The following is a 17,886-nucleotide window of genomic DNA, read 5'->3' on the forward strand; positions in this document are numbered from 1 at the left end:
ATTGATTACAGCGAGGAAGAGAGAGAGAGAGAGAAACATCAGTGATGACAGAGAACCATTGATTGGCTGCCTCCTGCACGCCCCACACTGGGGATAGAGCCCACAACCCAGGCATGTGCCCTTGACCAGAATCAAACCTGGGACTCTTCAATCCATAGGCCGATGCTCTCTCCACTGAGTCAAACCGGCTAGGGCTTAAGTTAATTTTTAAAAATCCAAACCAAAGCATGCATGGATTTCCCAGTCAAAAAAAGAGGAAGTTCTTAAAGTATAAATGACTAAAGCCAGAGTTTCTGCTCACAAGAAAGAATGACTGCAGACTGCAAGCAGGTATTGAAGAGTTGGCACCTGTGTCAACACAGTGGCATCCGGTACAGAGGCTCTTCTCCTCTAAGCCACGTGCTGCCCAGACAACCTGCCTAGAGGATGCTCCCTGTTACTTTGAACTCACACAGTTGATCCCATGAGATCTTTGCACATGGCAGAGGAAGCAGTAAAAATCACACAAAGGCTCTTACATGCCTCTTCCGTCTTTTCAACAGTACCCCTCCAACTCAGGCTTTTGTTATTCCTCCTTATGAAGTAGTTTTAAAGTGGACCCTTCAAAATCCTCATGCATTGTTGGTGGGGTTGCAAATTGGTGCAACCATTGTGGAAAACAGTATGGAGTTTCTTCAAAAAGTTAACAACAGAACTACCATATGACCCAGCAATCCCACTTATGGATATATATCTGAAGAAATCCAAAACACTCATTTAAAAGATATATGCATCTCTATGATCACTGCAGCATTATTTACAATAGTCAAGATATGGAAGCAGCCCGTCCAGAGTTGTTTAGTGGTTCGAGTATTGGTACATGGATGGAAGGGTCACAGGTTCTATCCCTGGCCTAGGTCTAGGTGCCTGCAGGAGGCAAACAATCAATGTATCTCTCTCACATTGATGTTTCTCTCTCTCTCCCTCTTTCTCTCTCCCCCTTCTCCCTCCTCTCCATTCTCCCTAAAACTCAATGGAAAAATATACTTGAGTGAGGGGATTTTTTTAATAAATAAGTAATAAGTAAAAAGATATGTAAGCAACCTAAGTGTCCATTGATAGACAATTGGATACAGAAGATGTGGTAGAGATAAAATTGAATATTAATTGACTATAAAAAGAATGAAATCTTACCATTTGCAACAACATGGAAGGGCCTAGATGGCACTATGCTAAGTGAAATAAGTCAACAGAGAAAGACAAATACCATATGACTTCACTTATAGTGGAATCTAAAAAACAAAACAAATGAAGAAACAAAATAGAAGCAAACTCAGAGATACAGAGAACAAACTGATGACTGCCAGATGGGAGGGGGTTAGGGGCAAGGTGAAAAAGGTGAAAGGATCAAGAAGTACAGTTGGCAGTTACAAAATAGTCACAGGAATGTAAAGTACATTATAGGGAATATAGTAAGTAATCTATAATAATAAAAGGGTAATATGCTAATTAGACCAGACATCTCCCGGACGTCTTTCTGGATGTCTTCCCTGACAAAGCCAGGGCTGGAGGGAAGCCGGTGTTGGCAGCCAGGGAAAGGAAGGCCTACTCTTGCCTAAATTTTTGTGCATAGGGCCTCTAATATTATAATAACTATGTATGGTTATTGGGGGTTACTTTGTAAGTTATATAAATGTCAAACCACTATGCTGTATACCTGAGAATAATATAATATTGAATATCAACTGTAATTGAATAATTAAAACATTTTTTTAAATAATAATCATCAATAAAGTGGCCCTTCAAGCACAGGCAGACCATACCTCCATTGTTGAATTGGACACACTGAAATGGCTTGCCAGTGACAGAGATGAGACATTGCCCAGAATTGACACCACGGAAGCCAGATTCCCAGCTGTAGTTGATGGGTTTTGCTGAATGAGGACTGAAAGATTTCGCACCAAGGATGACATGGCTGCCTCAGTGGCATTGCTTGCAATCACACTGAAATTCTAGAAATGAAAATGGTTAAGTTCTACAAAAACAAACAAACAAACAAAAAAAAACATGCTTGTGTTTCATCAAATTTAAATCAGAATTCTAGGCTACATCACTAACGTGTATGGTACATTATAATGTAGGATATTATATAACAATGATAACATGATGGCTTTCACTCAGTGCTTTTTGTATTTCAGAGTTGTTACTCTGTGCTAAATGCTTTACCAAGGATTCATTGATTTAATTCTTATACCACCCTTTGAGCTAGGTACCATTAAGAACATAGAAACTTGAAGAAATTTATTAAAATGCATTTTCAGATGAATTATTATCCTAATTATACAGACACTGGTGTCCAGTGAGATTCAGTAACTTTCCAAACTGTACCCCGCTAGGAAGCAGCACTAAATCCTATTATAATCACAGTACTATACTGAGACATCCTTTTAGGATGGGAAGACAGAGGGACATGTAGGGAAATTTGACCACACTTTGCCACTGCATTTGGAATTTTACTTCTTCCTTAAAACTTCCAGATGCTTCCACTACTCTGGGCTAGCTTGGAAGGCAGCCAAGAAGGAATATTCCCTTTTAGTCAGAACAAGTCAATCAATGAATTCAGATCCTATATGGTTTCCTTTTAGCTCTCTTTGGCTGACAGTGCTGTTCACTGTCCAAGGTTCCTGTGCTCTGCCAGCCCTCATCCTCACACCCTCACATAGACATGGCCCATGTCCATATCTGAGGCAAAGAAGGCAACAGCAAAGATAGATTCCCCAGGGGCCATCTGATCCAATCTTCCTCCCCAGTTTACAGATGAGGAAACTGAAGTCCAAAGAGGGAGAAGTGAACATTCCAGAGTCCTTTAAGATAATGCCTTTCTGAGTTTCCCTACTGCACTAGCAGAATCTCGGGCTAGGACAGAAATTCTGCTCACTATGGAGATCTATCTGCAGAATAGCGTCTGTGAACTAATCTTGGAGTCCCTCTTTCCTGTGACTTGACTTCTAATTCCTCATCATTAGCTTCTATTTATCTGCCTTGTCTTAAGTACTTGAACTTTCCAAAGACAGCATTATGTGAAGGTCACAGTCCTGGACTGGGAATCAAAGGACCATGTTTCGAATTCAACACTATTGCTACCAGAGGGACCAACTGTTAGTCCCTTAGTCTTTCATTTCCTAATCTATAAAAGGTGTTTGATAAACCAGATGACTCTTAGTATCTATTGCAGTTCTATTGCTCTATATGGCTTATCTTTGACCAATCCCAACCCCTGCCCTGATTTCTGACATTCTCACTTGTACTAAGTCTATAACTTTGGACTCACACCTTCACTTGGGTCTTTGATTCCCAGACTTTCTGGACTTCTGAGTCCAGCTTAATTTCTATTCTGCCATCTATTTCAGACCCCTCAACATTTATTCACTCTATTGCAGCACCCCTCCACATCAAAACCATCAACTCTGACCCTTTCTGGCTTTCTCAGCTGCCACCTAGACTTCTACTCATGCCCAAACGCCTTGGATTTACCAGGGTCTGATGTCACCCTCATGTTCTGCATATTGACAAACGAGACAATTTGATATATTTTACTCTCCCCCTAGCCATGCTCAGTGGTAGGTGCCCCCTGTGAAACTCAAAACCAGGGCAAGTCTACAAGGTGGAAATGTTTTACCTTCTTCAGTTCTTCCAGCTGAGAAAGCACGCATGTCTCCCTGATGACCTGCCATCCAGAGGGCTGGCACTTGGCTGTGATGTACCCAGTGTAGCCACTGCTACAGGGAAGCGTATACTCATCGTTCTTAAACCCAAATCCAAAGGCAATGCTATTACACTGAACTAGAAGAGAATGGAAACAGAGAGGGAAAATGTCTCTGAATATCCTGGCACTCTCTATGCACCATATAGTTGTGCATTAGAAGTCATATTCTTAGAGACAATGCCCAGAAATATTCAGGAGTAGGAGAAGCTTGTCTTTGATGCCCAGTTTCAGCCCTATCAGCTGCCTTTTCTCCTTCTCCATGCCCTATCCTCTCTGAGTCTGGCCCTTCTCCCTCCAGGTGTCTGACCTTTGCCAACGATCTTACTTTTAGTGGGCTATCAACTAATATGTGTTAGGTAAAAATGAGACAGGGTATAACCATTCCCAGGAAATATTTTTACTCTTTAAGTGAGTGCTAGAAAACCAGAAAAATCTTCAAAATGCTACGGAACAAAGGAGTAACAATATGGTTAAAAGATGGGCAGTTGCCATTTTGGGGTGACATACCCTACTTTGCACCCTGTAAAAGCTTCTCACATTGTGACTAGACACTAGTTATTCTTGCAGCTGATCCTTAATAATACAGTCTTCACATGATTGGGACTGGGAAAAGGAGACCTTGAATGGATGATCAGCAAGAGCTGTGTTTTTGGTTTGTTTTCCCCATTGCTGTGTCCTAAGTGTCTAGACACTTTAAACACTTAGTAGATATTTATTGGATGAGTGTTGCTGAAAGAGGAACACATTTTGATAGCAGAGATTTAAGATTGGATGTAAAGAAGTAAACAGGGAAAAAATATCTGAAGGAAAGAAGTAGTGTGTGTGTGTGTGTGTGTGTGTGTGTATTCGTTTGTGTGTATGTCTGTGTGAATGTTTAAAGACCAATATATATTCATTCTTTCCTTGGTTTCTTGAATTATTATTCAGGAATTACCAATGCCAGAGATATTTCAACATGAATACCAGTAAACTATTGCTGAGTCATTCCATCAGACCTGCGGTGAAATCAGTCTTCCACAGCATTTACAGTGGAGATCAGATCGCAGATCAGCAAGGATCTAAACTAGTCAGACTGAAATTTTGTTTCATCATAAACAGTTTCCTGTTTCTACTGGAAGTCAGTCTTAGAATAATTCTGTATCAGAAACCTCTCCAATCTATCTCCTACAGACACAAATGAGCAACCAATTAAAGGATTCACCTAGGCAGAGGGTGGGAATTTAGTGTTACCTTTTCCAAATACTCTCCAAGAGTCATCTTCCAGTGGAAATAGCTTCTGAAGGCCTCCCTTGGCCTTCTCAGTCATCTGTTCAATGGCTGACAGCAGCTCAGATGTACTGCTGGAGCCAACAACTTCATACCCAGCAATGATGCTTCCACTTCTTTAATGATTATGTGGAAGGAAAATTGAGATTAATTTATTCAGTCAGTCAGGGCTTAGCATTGGATCCATGGGAATAAATCAAACAGATTTGGTCCCTGCTTTCATGGAGCTTACGTTCTGGCAAAGAAGACAAGACAAATAATCTCTCTAGATAAGCATTAATTTAATTTATATTATATAGACTGAGTGACCAGATTATTTTGATCTCTGAATGCATAATAATCTGGCCACTCAGTGTGTATGTGTGTGTGTGTGTGTGTGTGTGTGAATTCATGCATGGGTGGGGTCCTGACAGCCTGTCCAGAGGGAGGGGGGAACATGGGCAGTTGGCTGGCCTGCCTACTAGTTGAACTCCTGGTCGAGGGGACAATTTGCATATTAACCTTTTATTGTATAGGACATATACTGAGTGGCCAGATTATTATGCATTCAGAGATCATAATAAACTGGCCACTCAGTGTATATTGTTTTTTGTTGAGTGTTATGTGAGATAGGTACAGTGAGAAGAATAGCAGATAGATATGAGGCCCACTTTAATAAGATTGGTCAGAAAAGCTTTCTCTATGTGGAGGGTTTTTGAAGCTAAGGTCTGAATGAGAAGGAAAGGCCAGTGATGCAAAGACTACTGGTATGCTATGCCAGCACATGCAAAGGGCCTGAGACAGGAAAATTTCTGTGAGTGTGACAAATTAAAGACTAGGTTTCAGGTCAACAATTGGGAGTGTTTTTCAATGCTTAAAGCAGTAGTTCTCAACCTTTCTAATGCTGTGACCTTTCAATACAGTTCCTCATATTTTGGTGACTCCCAAGCCATAAAATTATTTTCATTGCTACTTCATAACTGCAATTTTGCTACTGTTATGAATCGTAATGTAAATATCTGTGTTTTCCAATGATCTTAGGCAACCCTGCTAGCAGTTCTCAACCTGTGGGTCACTCTGGCTGCTGTAGAAAATAGACAGAATGGAAAGAATCAGAAAGGCTGATTAGGAAAGAGGAGATGATAGCAAGAACTAGTTGGGTAGCAGCATGTGGGAAAAGTGGACAGATTCATGTTGTACTTGAAAACTGAGTCATAGGAATTGCTAATGGAGCAGATTTCAGGTACTGGAGAAAGAAACCAGTCAAGCATGATGGCAAGGAATGGACCAATTGTAGTATATGCATACAATGGAGGATTACTGGGCAATAAAAGGAAAGGAAGCACGATACTCAAAATAAACAAGGACAAATCTCAAAGATATTATGCTGAGCAAAAGAAGCAAGACACACAAATATTACACACTGAGTGATTCCATTTATGTGCAATTCTAGAATAGGCAAAACTAGCCTATTCTAGAATTGCACATAAGAACTGAAATAAGAACAGTGGTTATTTCTGGTGCTGGTAGAGGTGGGCATGGAGCTTAGTTGTAAGGAGGCACAAGGGAACTTTGAGGGTATTAGAAATGTTTTGTGTTGATGGGTGGTAGCTTGTACAAGCATTTGTCAGAGTTTATTTTCTTTTCTATTTTACAGTGACAAATCATTTTTAGTTTATTTTTTCCTATTACCATTTATCCTCCCCATACCCTCATCCACTCCACCATTTATCAGTTTGTTAATCTGTATATTTAAAGTCAGACCATATTACTGAATGTAAGTTATACCTCAATAAAAAGTTAAAGGATGACTCCAGGGTTTGGGTCTGTCCAACTGGGAAAATGGCATCGCTGTAATTGAGATGGAAGAAGTAGGTTTAAGGTTATGAGGAGCAGAGTTGGAGGACTCCTGTTTTCAACATATTCTGTTTAACATGCCTACTAGAAAATCAAGTGGAGATGGTAATAGGCAATTGGATATTTAGGTCAGACATTTAGGAGAGAGGCCAAATCTCAAGACACTTAGAAACCATCAGCTTATAGAGTGTTTAAAATTACAAAAAAACAAGTGAGATTCATGTACTAATTAAGTTAATTCTGCAATAATTTTATAAGGTGAACACTATATTATTGTCATTTTGTAACTAAGGGAGCTGAGTCCCAAGGAGAATTTGAGTCAAGTAATTATTTATTTATTAATTGATGTATTAAAATCTCTGACATGCTGAAGCTCAAATACATTGAATTACCACTCACAATGTATAAATAAATCCAATACCCTTTTATGTAAGGTTGAGCATATTATCCTTGCATTGATATGGCTCTTTTAATTCTTTACAAAGTATTTTTATGCTTATTATTTCATTTGATTTGATTAGGTTAAATAAGTTTTCACAAATATTACAATCCTGTTCAACAAATAATTAAATGGAGACAGTGAGAAATTAACTCATATCGTAAAGGGGGAAAAATCATTGTATTTTATAGACTTATACCTATCTTAACTATGATTTTGTCTACAAATTATTGGAGACAGCTTATAAGATATATATGATGGAATATGTGTTAGAAATATAAATGGAAAACCAGAACAACAAAAAATAAAAATATGAATATTGAATATAAAAATGTTATGATCAGGTTTCAGTTTTATGAGTTTAATGACAGCAAAGTCAAATAGAAAATGATTAATTATATAAACATGGGTTTAATTAAAAAATGGTGTTTTTCCCTAGCATTGGATTATAAATACATTTTAAAGTCATAAGTAACTAAAGGATAATGCCCAGTGCAATATATTTATAGCAAATGAAAATTTCCTCTAGCTGTTGTTCAAGTTAACCATGAAAAAATTATATAAGAAGTCAAGGTTTTGACCTCTCAGCCACTTCCTCCATTAAGTAGACTACAAATATCTGGTAATCAATGCACACATGGCTAACTAACCAAATAACTTTGGCATTAATATATAAACAAAAGAATGGTTTACTAAATATCTCTTTATTTGCTGTAGACAATGACTATGGGGTTTTGAGCTATGTTGTATGCATGATATCTACACAAAAAATATACAATTTTACCCAAGGCTCCCTTCTGGCTCCCAATGATACACCATACCCTGCTGTGGCTATAGAAGAAAATCCATCTCTCTACAACCCTCATCCCTACCTCTCACTCCTTCCCATACACATACACAAGATCTTCTGCTTCCTTCTAAATTCTAAATTGGGGTTTCCAATTCTATTCTCTGCTCCATAGCTTTGAGAATACCATTTAATATTTACATTCCTAAGCACACTTATGTAAGAATATAGGCTTTCCCCTTCAGACTTTTGTCCAGTTTTGGTAAGAATCAGACCATAATGAGCAGGTCTGACCTATATCCTGTCAAAGACAATTGGCATACAGCACTAGGCATTCTTCAGGACTGATGCATAAATCTAGGGATGGCCTTGATTTGGGCATTGTGGTACTTACCGAAATTGAGTGACACGAACTGACTCAAAACCTTGAATTCTTTTGTATGCTTCTTTAAGCTTACAAAAGAAAAAATGCACAAACAAACAAAGGTTGATATGTTAATTTTTGTCTCCACACAAGGAAAGCATTTGAGCAAAACATGGATGCAGACCCCAAATAAACTAACAGAAACACTGAGCAAAGGAAAAAGATACAGCAGGGGGTAGTTACATGTTATAAAAATATGGTTAAAATGACAATTGAAAAATGTATACACATGCACATAATTTATTTTTGAGATTGCTCATAAATAATGAAGAATCAACTGCTTAGACTCAAGGATGAATTGGAAGCCAGATAATATTATAAATTCAACCAAAATCTATTTTATTCTTCCCCCAAATGAGCCATTTTTATAGATGCTTAAACTGAGCCAAGGATTTGTGCAAGTCTTCAGTGAAACCCACACCCGCACCTCATCCTAGCAGAGGCACACAGATCTAGTTGTATGTGACTTCGTTATAAAGTTCAGAATTTTTGCTCAGTAACTTTGTCTAGCCTCTAACAAGAAAGGCTTCTTTATGGAATAAATCCCAGAGGCTGACAATTGAGCCTCAGATCATGAAAAAATTTCTTTTGACAGATAGAAAAATAGAAGATAACCAAGAAGCTCTGGCATAATATTACCCAAGTAAATGAACAAAACTGAGCACAAAAGACGTGAAAAGTGTTCAATTGCTAAACTCTCCTAGAAAGAAAATGTTCAAAGTACGTCAGCTGTGGGCAGAGTGATTAACTACTATGTGATAATCTATTGTAAATGAGTGATTAAGAATAGGTATTAAATAAACATGTTGAATTGGAAACATTTGAACTTATGTTTAGCCAACAATTTCTTACACCATAAGTAGAAAATACGTACTTGAATTTCGATTTCAGTGGTATATTTGGAGTATACAGCAGAAGATGAATTCAGAAGGTCTTTTGTAAATCTTTCATTAATTTTGAAAGTGCCCCAAACTTCTATGAGAAACAGAAAAACATATAGATATAAAAATTATTCACTTGACTTTATTAGAACATAGAATTACAGAAATACAACGTGGAGCCCATTTTTTCATCATTAATCTTTCAATGTATTTTTATGATGAATGTTCACCTAAAGCAGTGGTCAGCAAACTCATTAGTCAACAGAGCCAAATATCAAGAGTACAATGATTAAAATTTCTTGTGAGAACCAAATTTTTTAAACTTAAACTTCTTCTAGTGCCACTTCTTCAAAATAGACTCACTCAGGCCGTGGTATTTTGTGGAAGAGCCACACTCAAGGGGCCAAAGAGTAGCATGTGGCTCGCGAGCCACAGTTTGCTGACCACAGATCTAAAGTAATATAGGAAGCATACAACCAGAATTTTCAGTCATGGATTTGGAACATTATGGGGAAAGTACTGATAATCCAGGCAACCTTATAAGTAGGAAAACGTGTGACCACTCATATGTGATTTAAAAGGCAGTCAGTCCAGCCTGAGTAGGTCAGTTGGTTGAATGTCCTCCTGTGTACCAAAAAGTTGCTGGTTCAATTCTTGGTCAGGGCACATATCTGGTTGTGGGTTTGATCTCTAGTCAGAGAGCATACGGAAGGCAACTAACCAATGTTTCCCTCTCATTCTCTCTCTCTCTCTCTCTCTCTCTCTCTCTCTCTCTCTCTCTCTCTCTCTCTCTCTCTTCTCTCTTCTCTCTTCTCTCTTCTCTCTCCCTTCTTCTTCTTCTTCTTCTTTTTCTTCTTCTTCTTCTTCTTCTTCTTCTTCTTCTTCTTCTTCTTCTTCTTCTTCTTCTTCTTCTTCTTCTCCTTCTTCTTCTCCTTCTCCTTCTCCTTCTCCTTCTCCTTCTCCTTCTCCTTCTCCTTCTCCTTCTCCTTCTCCTTCTCCTTCTCCTTCTCCTTCTCCTTCTCCTTCTCCTTCTCCTTCTCCTTCTTCTTCTTCTTCTTCTTCTTCTTCTTCTTTTTCTTTCTCTTCCTCCTCCCCTCCTCTCTTACCATGTCCTTGGGTTATTTGGGTGATGATTAAAATAATAATAATAGCCCAGCTGGCATGGCTCAGTGGTTGAGTGTCAAACTATGAACCAGGAAATCATGGTTTGATTCCCAGTCAGGGCACATTCCTGGGTTGTGGGCTCTATCCCCAGTGGGGGGCAGAGGGTATGTATACAGGAGGCAGCTGTCAATGATTCTCTCTCATCATTAATGTTTCTCTCTCTCTCTCCCTTTCCCTTTTTATCTGAAATCTATAAAAATATATTTTAAGAAAATAATAATGATAAATAAATAGGCAGTCACTTCACATAGAAATATTTTTCCATTTAGCTTAAAGATTGCCCTATTAAATTTTTTTCTAAATCACTATTTGCTAATCCCAACATACCCCTTGCTTACCTTTTTCTTCCCTTGCTTTTCTGCCCTGCGACTGCTTGTTTCCCATCTCTGTCTGGACATATCCTGTAGGACTTTATCCATAGCTCCTAATACTTCTTGCACCTGCACATATATTTGTGAACATGTTTCATGTATGTGTGCCTCCACTCTACTCTGGGAACCTCCTTAAGTGTGATTCCTATCTGATGATGGATCAGACATGGACCAAAATGTAGGTTTTCATCAACAATACTGAAGAAATGACATGGTCTTTCTTGCATCAACATCCTGGCCTCCTCATGTAGCCTGTGAGTCAATGATCACAAGAGAAATGCTTCATTGTGACTTGCCAGAATTTCCCCCCGATCTGGGCCTAAAAATGGTGCTTAATAAATACATGTCGCCTTAACCTGAATTGCTGCAGTCCTGGGAAAGGGAGCCAGAGATACGAAGGAAACTATTTCATGTCCTCTCTCACTCTTTACTCAGCTCTACCAAAAGGCAGAGCTTCAGGAGAACTGGACTAAACTTTGGGAAAACTTCTGAAAGTCTTTCAAGGCCCGGAGCCCACATCATTTAGCTCACCTCGTCATCCACTGAGCATACACCAAAGCCAACAGGAGCTCCCTCAGCTGCCACTGGTTTCCAAAGCTAAGTTTTGTTTTGTTTTGGTATTGCATTCAGTACACCTATGCATTGGCAATTTCAAGAATTACTTTCAGTAAAATCACTATGCATTCCTCCTTGCTCTCATGCCTCTAGACTTCTCTTTTCTGAAAACTGATGTTGGCGAAAGAGGTGAAAAGAAGGGAGGGAGAAAAATTGCATTTACTCTAGCAGTTCCCCAACTTGGGATTTCAGTGAATCTTGTTAAATCTCCAAAGAAGCATATATTTGCTGAGCTGAGCTGGAGCAAGGTTGAAGTGGTGCCCAAATACCAACTTGCATTCCTGAATTTTCTGCACCAAAGCAGCTCTCCCTGTGTCCAGCCAAACTGGGTGTCCTCAGTGTCCTTCAATCTCCCTGCGAACACTAGCTCTGCTCGGGGACACAGAGAAACACGTGGGCAAAGAGCAATATAGAGTTCCCTCTCTATCACCTGGGGATGTGGGAGAGACCCCTGCCAAGGGCTTCTTCCTGGTATCCTTATGAACTTACTTGTTCTCTCACAGAAATTGACACTCCCGGTGAGGTTCTTGAGATGACAGTCACAAGTCTGGAGTGGTCCAACCATGTGAAGGTAGCATTTTTGGGGATCAAGGCATGCAGGAGGAAACCATGTATAGCCATCTTCACAGGCACACTGGAGGCCCCCATTCTGGTGGCCACAGTCTGCACACACAAAAACAGAGCTTGGTTTCACAGGGCCTGGTTCATGAATCCACTGCTGCTGAATTCTAATCCTCGGCTCAGTCTTAAGCAAGTATTTCTCATCGAAAGACAGAAAGATGGAGCCCTGGTGCTGCTGCTACTGCCGGACAGGGCAGCACACTTTGAGAACTCTTGCTTTTGACAAAGCATTTAACTTCTCTGAGACCCACATTGTGGTCATTAATGCTGTTTGCTAGATATTGCTTGCTGACTTCCATGATTGCATAACCTGGCCCCTGAGGTTGAGTGGAGTCATGGAACCAGCTCTGACCAATAAGTCATGAACAGGATTAATGGGTGTCACTTTCCTGAGTTAGAAAATTCAACTGGCAATGTCAAACCCTCTAGTGCTCCTTTTTTTTTTTTTTTTTTTTTGCTCAGAATGGGTGTTTTGAGATAGTGTCTGATTCATCAGCTTAGGTTAGGTCAGTGGTCGGCAAACTCATTAGTCAACAGAGCCAAATATCAACAGTTCAATGACTGAAATTTCTTTTGAGAGCCGAAAACCGACTTCTGCTCATGGGCCATGAAGTTTCAATCTTACTATATGTGCGCGCCGCAGGTGGTTATTTTGTGGAAGAGTCATACTCAAGGGGCCAAAGAACCACAGGTGGCTGGTGAACCACAGTTTTCCGGCCACTGGCCTAGGTCCCCAAGTGGCCACCACAGTCTCAACCCCTTTGCAACCTGCAATGGACATGTAGTATAAAGAAGCAATGACACTTATTCTTGTAAACCAAGATGCTACAGGGATAATCGTTTCCATAGCATAACCTAACCTATCCCAACTGATACACCTACCTCCCCACTTCCAATCCCTGTCCCCAGAGAGCTGGCTTACATGTGGTTGCCTTCACTCTGATGATCTTCATTGGCCCATGGAGCCATAATGATGGATGCTTCAGAAGCTTCGGCAATTTCTTCAAGTCTCTTTTCTCCTTGGAATCTCTATAGGGCACCTGAAGCAACAGCTCATATTCCTGCACTGGGTGTAAAGACAGGAAGACCGTCGGACCCCTCCTTTCTCAGTCTGGGAGGGAAATGCAGAAGCAGTGACCAAGGGACTATCAGCAGATTCAGCCTGAAGGTCCTGGATGATGCCACACTGTTTGTCATTGGCTTCTGCCCACCCAGACACTGACTATAAATGAGCATCCAGGACAGGCACACGTGTGCCTGACAATGTCCACCCTCTCACTTCTACCAAGCCAGCTGCTCCCGTGCTCTCTCTCCCATGCCTGCACTGCCCTCCTGACTGGACGCACTTCCTCCGGACACATCCAGAGACAAGGCATCAAGATGAAAGTGGGATGAGGTGAGGAAATCCCAGCCACTCTTCTCTTCACCTTCCCCAGCACTGGTCTCCTTGAAGTATCTTCTGTATAAAACACCAATCTCACACTTTCTCCTCCAAAGAGCCCTTCCTTCTCCTATAAAAATGTATTTAAGTCAAATTCAAAAACAGACCAAACTTTACTTGAGCCCTTACATATCCTCATTTGTACCTTATCATTTTTTAGGGTGTTTTTTTTTCTCATTTAAAAAAAGTTTTCAATTAGAGTTGGCATTTAATATTATATTAGTTGCAGTTGTGCAGCATAGTAATTAGACTTCTGTATAACTTACATAATGATCCCTCCCCAGTAAGTCTTACATGCAGATGACACCATATATAGTTATTACATTGACTATATTTTCTGTTCTGTACTTTACATCCCAGACTATTTTGTAACTACCAATTTGTACTTCTTAATCCCTTCATCTTTTTCACCTAGCCATTAAACCTCCTTCCTATCAGGCAACCATCAGTTTGTTCTCTGTATCTTTGACTCTGTTTCTATTTTGTTTATTCATTCATTTTGTCTTTCAGATTCTACAAAAAAAGTGAAATCACGTGGTATTTGCCTTTCTCTGTTTGACTTATTACACTCATTATCATACCTTCTAGGTCCACCTTATCATTTCTGAGCAGCACCTTTTGTTTCCATAAGGAGAGGCTGGTAAGTGTTTTTTGCTGTGAGAAGACTCCTATGAGTCTTCTCGCACCAGAAGTGATTTAGGTACAGTCACATGAAATTAGCACGAAATACCATGGTATTTCAAGATCCTCTATGGACCCAAGATTAAGGATATGAAGGACCTTAGAAAAAGAGGCAAACGGTGAACATCCTTTTATCTTGGTCTCACTTTATTGCCATTGGCAGTAAAATTTCTTATTTCTCAGGACACCAGGGATAGATGACATGAGGAGCTTTTATGAGACTGTCCCATTTCTTATGGGGTAGGCAGAAAGGAGATTTATAGTGAAGAAAAGAAGCTGACTCAATTCAAGCTTCTCAAGCAATCAAGAGGGCAATAGGAAGCTAGCGGAGGCTGAAGCTAAGGCATGTCCCAGGACATTTACAAGAGACCCTCGTCTGCTGTAACTCCCACATCTCACACCATAAAGCCTCAGCTCCATCACTTACTGCCCCCATATCCTTGCAGACCGGAACCTCAGCCCAGACCTTGGGAATCACCTCACATAGGGGGAGCTAATAAGATTCTATTCCCACCGAAACCAGTTTGGCTAAGTGGTAGAGCATCGGTCTGCGGACTGAAAGGTCCCAGGTTCGATTCGGGTCAAGGGCATGTACATTGGTTGCGGGCACATCCCCGGTGGAGGGTGTGCAAGAGGCAGCTGGTCGATGTTTCTCTCTCATCGACATTTCTAGCTCTTTATCTTTCTCCTTTCCTCTCTGTAAAAAATCAATAAAATATATTTTTTTAAAAAAGATTCTACAATATTTCCCTAGCCCAAGCAGGTAGAAGTATGGAATGAGAGAGCGATTGACCTTGGTCACATTGTCAGGGGCTCATTGCACTGGTTCTGGGGCCAGATTGAATGACATATGCCAGAGGATCACTATGTATTCATTCAACTACTGTGCTGTACACCTGAAACTAAGGAAACATTAAATGTCAATCTAGAGCCAGATTGACTGGGTCTGAATCATGCCCCCTGCTCCTTAGCACTATATTTTAATTTCACCAAATAAAAATGATCATTACACCTAACTCAGAAGGTCAGTGTGAGGAATGAATTCACCTAATACATTTAAAGTGATGCATGGCACATAGTAACAAGTTGATAAGTACTACTGCATTATTACTGCCAGGTAAAATGTATCCATGGTAGTCCAATGTAAATTTTTATTTCATTTTTCTGAAGAATCTCAGCTTCACATGGCGGTAAGTTCTATGGCACTGTATTGTTTGGCATGTTATTGTTTGGCAAATTTACCAAAGAAAGGCTTGTGAACTGACCCAGGAACTTAACAACCTTCTGTGTGCATCACTGTTTCCATGAAGAAACACACTGAGTACTTAAAACATCAGACTCACAAGTTAAATTTCAGGCCACAGACTGAGGGCTGTGCCCATGAATTGCATTGTTGGGATCAAGACAAGGAAGGAAAGGAAGAATATGGAACAACTTACCAGGTATGGTGCAGGATACTATGCTTCTGTTATATTGTTTAATCCTCACAAATGCTTTGCCAGAAGGGATTACTGTTATTTTCATTTTATAGATTTGGGATGTTTAATAATGTGCCAATGATCATACAACCAGTCAGAAACACTATTAGGGTTAGAACCCCATTTTCTTGGCAGCAATGTCTCACCTGGATGCTTTTTCTTATTCACTGTGAGTTCTCTTTTTGTCTTGATGCTATCATTTCTCTGTTTAAAAGGGAAAAAAAGAAGAATTATGGCAGGGCTTTGTAACATTGTACTTCATTAGGCCTTGTTGGATTTCCCTAATAAACTGAAATCCTGCACCTAAAATCCAATTCAGGGACAATGGGGAGATGGCAAGAAAATATTTCACTGAGGCAGGTTTTTAGCACAAACCTGAAAGGCGTAGGGAACTGAAGATCCCTGGAGAAAGAATTTTCCAGGAAGAGGGAACAGCACATGTAAAGGCCCTGGTTAGGAGCATGCCCAGCATGTGAAGACAGAGCTAGGAGGCCAGAGTAGCTAAAGGGAGGGGGAGTGGGGAAGAGGGCAGAAAATGAGGTCAGAGAGCATCTCTAGGGAGGCAGGTTGTGTAGATTTTTATAGGCTATGGCAAGGGCTTAGCTTTTACTTCAGTGAGATCAGAACCCACTGGAGAGTTCTGAACAGAGAAAAGATATGCTCCACTTTATTTTCCAGAAGGCTCAGTCCTGTAGTCATATTGGGAATAGTCAAGCACAGATTCAAGGAGAGCATTCCAGGAGTTACTGAAATCATACCAGGGAGAGATAAAGAAAGTGTGGATTGACATAGTAGCCATGGAGGTGGTAAGAAGTGTTTAAATTCTGGATATGTTTTAAGAATAGAACCAAAACAAACAAAAAAGAGCCAATGGTTTAGATACGGATTATAAGAAGAATCAAGCATAAAAATAAATTTTTTGCCTAAGCAGCTGGAGAGATGGGGATACCACTTGGTGAGATAGAAAATGAGGAATAAGTTTGGTGAGAGAAAAAAGTCACAAGTTTAATAGCAGACATATTAAGTTGAGGGGCCTCTTGGGCTCCCAACTGGAGATATCAAGTAGGTAATATGTATATGAATGTGGAGTTCAAGGGAGAGGCCTGAGATGGAAATATAAATTTGGGAGTCACCAGAGTATAGAGAATATTAAAACTGTGACCCTAGATAAAAGCATCAAGAAAGTATGTATAGACAGGAATGAGATAGTCCAAGGTTAGCTAATGCCAACCTCTATGCTTATTCTCTCTTAAAGAGGCCACAGGAGTGGATGAGTTGAGCTGAAAGAGATTTCCAATGGTTTAGTCCAAGATTCTCACTTTGCAGTTAAGTCATCTAAGCTCCAAGGCCACACAGCTAATGTTGCTAATGTTGAGATAAGAACCCAGAACTTCAGATTCCAAATCTATCACATTTCGTGGGCTCAGTTACCTAGAGAGGGATGGATTCTAGGAGTGCCAGAGGAAAGAGGGGAGACGGTAAGGAGGAAAAACAGGGCATAATCCAACTCACCCCAAAGAAGCCATCACTGCCCTCAGTGATGGTGAAGAGGGAGATGAGCCACAAGACCAGGACTCTCATCGTCAGCAGGTCCCTGGTCTGGACATAAACAGCTGGGTCACAGTCTGACTAGATAAGGTGTACAGGCAAGCCTGAGGCACAAAAAACAAGTAATTCCAACTAAAAAATTTAATGCACACAATAGTAGGACCTCACTGAATCAATCAAAAGCCCTAAGTATTTGATAATTTTTCCACTTCACAGACCCAGCCTGAGATACTGTGTTTTCCAATGAAAAGTAGTAAATTTCTGTCTTTACAATCTTACTAGAAAATTCCCTGAGAGCTTTCTTCTAGGAGATCAAATTTGACTAAACACGGTTTTGTTTTATTTTTCTGGGTCAACTTGTATTTTTTCCCTTACATCAAAAAAATAATTTTGTTGTTTATTTCAAAGTAATACTCAATGTAAAAAAAGAAAAATAGAAAGTAGGGATAAAGAAAAATAAGAATAAAACTCAATTCATAATTCTAAAACCATAAAAATTACTATTTATGTGTGCTACATCTTTACAAATCTGAGATTTCTATATATATATAATTTATAATAATTTTTATTTTATTTTTTTACTATAGTT

The 17,886-nt window shown here is 39.8% G+C and overlaps 1 protein-coding gene across 2 annotated transcripts in view; it reads right to left on the reverse strand.

Annotated features, from left to right (window-relative positions):
* Window positions 1-17,401, reverse strand: part of ADGRF1 (adhesion G protein-coupled receptor F1) — a gene marked incomplete at its 3' end in the record, with an annotated part of 31,054 nt that extends 13,653 nt beyond the window's left edge. The window contains exons 1-10 of one of the 2 annotated variants that reach the window (XM_084891304.1): window positions 17,262-17,401; window positions 15,896-15,953; window positions 13,072-13,215; window positions 12,018-12,191; window positions 9,372-9,472; window positions 8,468-8,526; window positions 6,779-6,841; window positions 4,976-5,127; window positions 3,659-3,822; window positions 1,803-1,991 (exon numbers count right to left, since the gene is read on the reverse strand). In XM_084891304.1, coding sequence (XP_084747430.1) covers window positions 1,803-1,991; window positions 3,659-3,822; window positions 4,976-5,127; window positions 6,779-6,841; window positions 8,468-8,526; window positions 9,372-9,472; window positions 12,018-12,191; window positions 13,072-13,215; window positions 15,896-15,953; window positions 17,262-17,330 — 1,173 coding nt within the window. In that variant the 5' untranslated portion in view covers window positions 17,331-17,401. The remainder of the gene's footprint in view (window positions 1-1,802; window positions 1,992-3,658; window positions 3,823-4,975; window positions 5,128-6,778; window positions 6,842-8,467; window positions 8,527-9,371; window positions 9,473-12,017; window positions 12,192-13,071; window positions 13,216-15,895; window positions 15,954-17,261) is intronic. The other variant, XM_084891305.1, reaches the window with a different exon arrangement.
* Between the last annotated feature and the right edge of the window lie 485 nt (window positions 17,402-17,886).

This window comes from Pipistrellus hanaki (genome assembly GCF_964339955.1).
Source record: "Pipistrellus hanaki genome assembly, chromosome: 7".
NCBI classification, from domain to species: domain Eukaryota; kingdom Metazoa; phylum Chordata; class Mammalia; order Chiroptera; family Vespertilionidae; genus Pipistrellus; species Pipistrellus hanaki.